Source organism: Geospiza fortis, unplaced genomic scaffold (genome assembly GCF_000277835.1).
Source record: "Geospiza fortis unplaced genomic scaffold, GeoFor_1.0 scaffold195, whole genome shotgun sequence".
NCBI lineage: Eukaryota > Metazoa > Chordata > Aves > Passeriformes > Thraupidae > Geospiza > Geospiza fortis.
In genome coordinates, this window is record NW_005054324.1 from 3,485,400 (window position 1) to 3,491,436 (window position 6,037).

A 6,037-nucleotide genomic window follows, 5' to 3' on the forward strand; every position below is an offset into this window, starting at 1 on the left:
CTACCTGCTCATCTTACAGTGCTTTTGCAGGTGGCATAGCCTAAGATACCATAGTTCACCAGCTTTCCATTATCTTTTTGCTCTCTGGGTTTTCTTAAACTCTTTCCCCCTTCAATAGCTGAGAGGGAGGAGTAAATGCCTCCTGGACATTCAGGAAAGAGATGGCAAATCTCTGTGCTGTGGTATGATCTTTTAGGTGCATTACTGCATAGGAACTCTCTTTCATGGTAAGAGATTGACCTGAGATATCTGTACAAATTAAGAAACTGCTTGGGATTTTTGCAGATCTTTCAAGTATTCTTTTATTTGGTCAGGTATTCAGTTCTTCTGGAATTATGGATAATATATTTTTATTCTGAGTTGGCTGTTGGAGTCTCCTCTGATCTCTTTTCTCCTTTTTCTTTATCAATTTTTTTTAAGTCATAATATTTTTCAATGTAATTGAATCTATTCTTTTATATTTTTCTAATATCTGCAGGAAACCAAAAAAGGAACAAGTGTGCAATGCATTGTCTAGGTTCTCGTTCTGTCCACTAGAAGCCTCCTTTAAGCATTAATACTTGGGCAGCAATTTCAAATATGTCTTTTTTTTTTCAGGGTTATTATCAAAGTAATGAATTCATTATTACTCAGCATCCCTTACTACACACTATCAAGGATTTCTGGAGAATGATATGGGACCATAATGCCCAGTTAATAGTCATGCTTCCTGATAGCCAGAATATGGTGAGTTCTGTGGCTGATTGTTATGAGTTTTTGTATGAATTTTATTAATATTACCATTTTGAAATATGCAGGATATGAGAAAATGTCTTGGATTCTGCAAAAAAAAGTTAAAATTAATAATACCAAGCTGAGTGTAAAATCCCCAAGTCATCTAGCAAAAATCTAGAAATCCTTGTCTAGGCAAATTGTGATTGGAATGAAAACATATGGCAAGGAGGATTCCCACCCTGCCCATCTGATCATTTTGGTTATTCAAACTATTATAGAATTTTCTTTAAAAAAGAAACTCTCTTCATTTCTACTGTCAGACAGAAAGGATTCTCCCATTAACGTTTTTCTGCACTTTCAGATAATCCCAAGAGCCCACATACATTAGAACACACCAGCTGAATTTATCACATGACCATGGGCACAGCCCAACCCAAAGGCCAGGCTGGATGTGTGGCACTATGCAGCACTGCAGGTTCATTGCTATGTAGGTCCACAGGGTACATTGATCACTACAGAGGTGTTTGAAAACCTTCACTTTGCCATTGTTATCCCACTTAAAATTTGATTTGTCAATTTAAATCTAGATGGCTGGATTTAATGTATATATGACATATTATTTATTATGTTGGATTTTGTATTTTAAGAGCTTAACATTATTTACTTTTATTACTCCAATTTTGGATTTTTTTTCCTGGAGGCTGAAGATGAATTTGTGTACTGGCCAAACAAAGATGAGCCTATAAACTGTGAGAGTTTCAAAGTCACTATGATTGCTGAAGAACACAAGTGTCTGTCTAACGAGGAGAAGCTCATAATCCAAGACTTTATTTTAGAAGCTACACAGGTAACACTGTCATAAACATATAACACAGGACTTGATTTTTGAAAGGTAATGCCCACGTTTTTTACATTTTCAATGCTAAATTACTGATAAAATATCCATGCCCTAGAAACAAGCATGGAGGGAGCAATGTCTATAAGGTAATATGATGACATGGTGAACAGGGTAGTGCAACCTCCACAGAAGTGGGGTTCTGCATCTGGAGGCTGGAGCTGGAGCAAGGTGAAAGAAAAGAATAAAGAAAGTCAATCTTTTACAAAATTGATTTATGGTGTTGTTTGGGTTTTTTTTAATCTTTTAGGATGACTATGTACTTGAAGTGAGGCATTTTCAGTGTCCAAAATGGCCAAATCCTGATAGTCCCATTAGTAAAACTTTTGAACTGATCAGCATCATCAAAGAGGAAGCTTCCAACCGTGATGGGCCCATGATTGTACATGATGAGTAAGAACTGCACTTTTCTGTTTGCTTTGATGTTTTTCTGTAGAACCATCCTTTCGCTGCGTGAAAGCAGCTGAAACAAGGCACAAAGTCTGCACTGAACAGTATTGGTGATGCTTCTGTTCCAGCTGCATCAGCAAGAGAAACATTTTTATTTTATCATACTTCATTTCAGTTTTATCATTTTGATACTCTAGATGGTTATGGAAGTCAGTTAAGATTTCATTGCCTTTTACTGAAAGGATTAACTATTTAGATGAGGCACCATACCGTTCTCCAGCTGTTCAATAATGGCAAAGAATAACAAAATTTTGAAACACTGAAGGACCCAAAGCATTTGGTTATTAGAGGGTTGAAGAGAAATAACTCTTAAGAAGTTGTAGCCAGGTGCTGTGAAAGTTTTTTTAAGCTAGTGCTGGGCAGACATGTTTCCTGTTTGTGATATTGTAAATATCACAATTCATCTTACCAGTTTGCCCCAGAATTTGTATTTTTTCCAGCTGTAAAACCTGACCCAGTTTCTAAAGTTTTATTTTGTTTTACTTTACAAAGGCATGGCGGGGTGACAGCAGGCACTTTCTGTGCATTAACAACTCTGATGCATCAACTGGAAAATGAGAATTCAGTGGATGTTTACCATGTAGCAAAGATGATAAATCTGATGAGGCCTGGAATCTTTACAGACATTGTAAGTAATAAGCAAAATGTGCACTTTTTTTCCATATGTGTGACATTAGATCTTAGAGCAACACTACTGAACTATTTTGCATCTTAGTTTCTGCATGAATTAATCAAAACTGTCTTCCAGAGGTGCTGTAGAAAAAGAAATCTTCCTGGAAGGAGTTCAGATGACAAAAAATTGAGAAAAAAGCCAACAGACAAATAGTAACTCTAATCCTGTCCCCAGATTTGCAATTGATTGTAACAAGGATCAGAGTCAGCATGTATTTCTTTTTAAATAGTTTTCTGCCTTACCTTTACTGTGCTCCCTATTGCTGTGCTTTACATTGTGTACAGGGGGAGCCATTAGTCAGAAAATAATAAAGCTGCTAAGTAACACAAAAAATTCTGGAGCACGGTACATTTAAAGACTGACACATCAGCTGTTAATTAATTTTGAAGAACAGTGCCACAAAATAACCATTTCTGCCAACATCCTGAGTGTACCCTCTTTTCTCCTCCAGGAACAGTACCAGTTTCTGTACAAAGCTATTCTCAGCCTTGTCAGCACAAGACAAGAAGAAAACCCTTCAGCCTCTATGGACAGTAATGGCTCAGCTTTACCTGATGGAAATGCAGCTGAAAGTTTAGAATCCTTAGTTTAATTAGCACATCAAATCAAATATACACTGCATCACACCAATCACACCTGGAGTTTACCATTATTATTTTCAGTTTTATACTTTGGGTGGGGAAAATCTGTCCAGTCACTATCTATATAATAAGGTCCCAACAGTTGCTCAAACCAAGTAATTTCTGTTATCTACAACTTTACTGTGGAACTTTTATCATTAACAATGTGTGCCTTTTCTTGAAAGATTTCTTGTAATACATTGTTACATTTGGGCTAACTCGATTGACTTTTACAGTGTTTCTAATAATTGAATTGTGGTATGTTTTTTCAGTATTAGGTTTTTTGATTTATCTGGCTTTACTTTTAACTTAAAATTACCATATTTATAGATGTTAGGGAATCCTCAATTACAAACATGTCATGGGTTTAGTATTTGGTTTATTCGCTATATTTATAACAATTTACATTTGCTAGAAATGCAACTTTTAATATAGTAGAATGTAAATAAGATACTGTTCTACATAACATTCAACATTTTAAGACTTCAATTAGACATTTAGAATAGTAATCTGATACTTACTGTAAATACTGCTACTTCTGTAGTGATCCATGGACCAAATTTATATTTATAATTGTAGATTTTTATATTTTACTACAGAGTCAGTTTTCTAGTTCTGTGTAATTGCCTTGTTAAAATGATGTAGTCAGTATGTTTTTACTTTAACAAAGTCTTCTGATACATAATTGTGCATCTTAAGCAATTTACCTTCATATAGCTGCATGTGATTTTAACTTTTTGTGGGAGCTAGAAATCATATGTTTTGAAATGAAAACTTTTTATGAGACTAACACTGTACTTGGCATTGTTAAATTGTTTTTACCCTGGTATTGCAAAAATAAATATAAATATTCCAGTCTGTGCTTAGTAGTCTTCCACACAGAGTAAACAGTCTGCACTGTCATGCAGGAGAGCTTTTCCTTACAAGGATTTAAGGCTGATCTGCAGACAGCTGCTCTTCCTATGGAACCCACGAGTTCAGGAGACATTTATAGAAAACTTTTGTGTTTTTTAATCTCTGCTTCTACCCATACCTACAGTGTCCAATTTAGCTCCTTTTTTAGCATTTCCTCCCACATCTCCCAGTCTGTAAATGGGCTGTCCCAGGTGTCCCAATCTCCTCTGCTGGCCCCTCCCAAGACTCCTCTGTGCTGGCTTGGCTTCAGGTCATTCATTCTGCTGCTGAGCCCTTTGCTGCCTCCTTTGGCAAGGCAACAGCCAAACTTTGGGAGCAATAAAGCAAGCAGTCTGTGCAAGAACAAAACCAAAATGTTTCAAATTGACCTCAGTAATTTTCTGTAACCTTCAGAACTGGCAAGAAAAGATACTGATTGTACTGAAAGATACTGATTGTACCAAGGGGCTGGAGGAATCTGGAGCAAAATGTTCATTTAAAACTAGCGTGGGCAGTAAGACCAACTATTTTCTCACTTTATACAGTGTGTATATATATATATATATATAAATATTGAAAGCAGAAATATTGTACTGGAGTAGAATGCACAGAAAATAATGGACCCTAGCTGAGATGAAAACTAAGCATGGCAAAAGACAGGCCTGATGTGAGATGTTAGTTAGTTAGTTAGAGCAGGCATGTGTAAGGGAGTTGTGTCAGCAGATAGATCTAGACCCCCTCAGAAGTGTGGGGTTGAGGATAGGTGGAGCTGCAACAAAGCCAAAATAAATTTAGATTTAGAGGAATCTAAACAGCAGAATCTTTAAAGAATCCTCATACTATTGATACATGAAATGAGCATGAAGGTACTAGACAAGGAGACAGACTGGCACAGAATGTCAAAATAGCTAGAAGTGACGGAGATATTTCTATGCTCTTACCCTTTTTTTTACAAGAAAAATAATCACAGAGACAAAACAATGTATCACCAAATCACAGGGATGGTGCAAGGTTGGAAGGGACTACTGAAGGTCATCTAGACCATCTAACATAGTGGGGTTTATAAAACTGTGTTAAAATATTAGTGTGCTTGAATTCTCTTTTACCTTTGACCACTTCTCTTTATAGCCACAGCAGAGCAGTGCCAGAGGTTATGGAGTGTTGAATCCACTTGACTCAGGACCCTGGTGGTTTCCCTTTCCCCATCCATCAGAGCTGCATGCAGGATGATTCCCCTGTCAGCCCAATGGCCCTGTGCAGGTCCAGCCAGGAAATGTGCAGGGCACACGTTCCACACAGGGAGAGACACGTGCATACACACACACAGGATGGTAGAAATAGGATTCATGACACAGAGAATAGGATTTAAGAAGGGGGCAGGACAGAGGGCCATGGTCAGACACAGGGCATGAATGGGTGAAGGTACTGGCCAGCAGCCAGCACACACATATGCAAGCACCTTTTACCCCTCTTCTCTCCTTGTTCCTGTGCCTATTACTTCCCTGTTCTCCATAGTGCCTCTGTTTGTCCAGCCTTGTCTATCTCTTTGCAGGTAAAAAAAGTTCTTACCTAATTACTATCATGGGTCTTAGCTTTGCTATCCCATACCCAAATGTGAAACCTCAGATGCTGCTGCTTAGATCATCTCAGCCACAATGGTGTTATCAACTTCCCTGGTACTTCTTACTTCACAAGCTTTTCTTTCCAAAAGGTCTCCACCAGAGCTTGGCCTTCCCTCACACAACTTCCCATGAACCGCCTGTGTAGCACCACAAGCCCTGATGGCACTCT

General features: G+C 37.8%; 1 protein-coding gene across 6 annotated transcripts in view; it reads left to right on the forward strand.

The window, feature by feature from the left end:
• Window positions 1-4,210, forward strand: part of PTPRZ1 (protein tyrosine phosphatase receptor type Z1) — a 131,391-nt gene extending 127,181 nt beyond the window's left edge. For all 6 annotated transcript variants that reach the window (XM_031056898.1, XM_031056900.1, XM_031056899.1 and 3 more), the window contains 5 exons: window positions 598-726; window positions 1,415-1,561; window positions 1,860-2,002; window positions 2,552-2,687; window positions 3,184-4,210. In XM_031056898.1, coding sequence (XP_030912758.1) covers window positions 598-726; window positions 1,415-1,561; window positions 1,860-2,002; window positions 2,552-2,687; window positions 3,184-3,324 — 696 coding nt within the window. In that variant the 3' untranslated portion in view covers window positions 3,325-4,210. The remainder of the gene's footprint in view (window positions 1-597; window positions 727-1,414; window positions 1,562-1,859; window positions 2,003-2,551; window positions 2,688-3,183) is intronic.
• The last annotated feature ends 1,827 nt before the right edge of the window (window positions 4,211-6,037 follow it).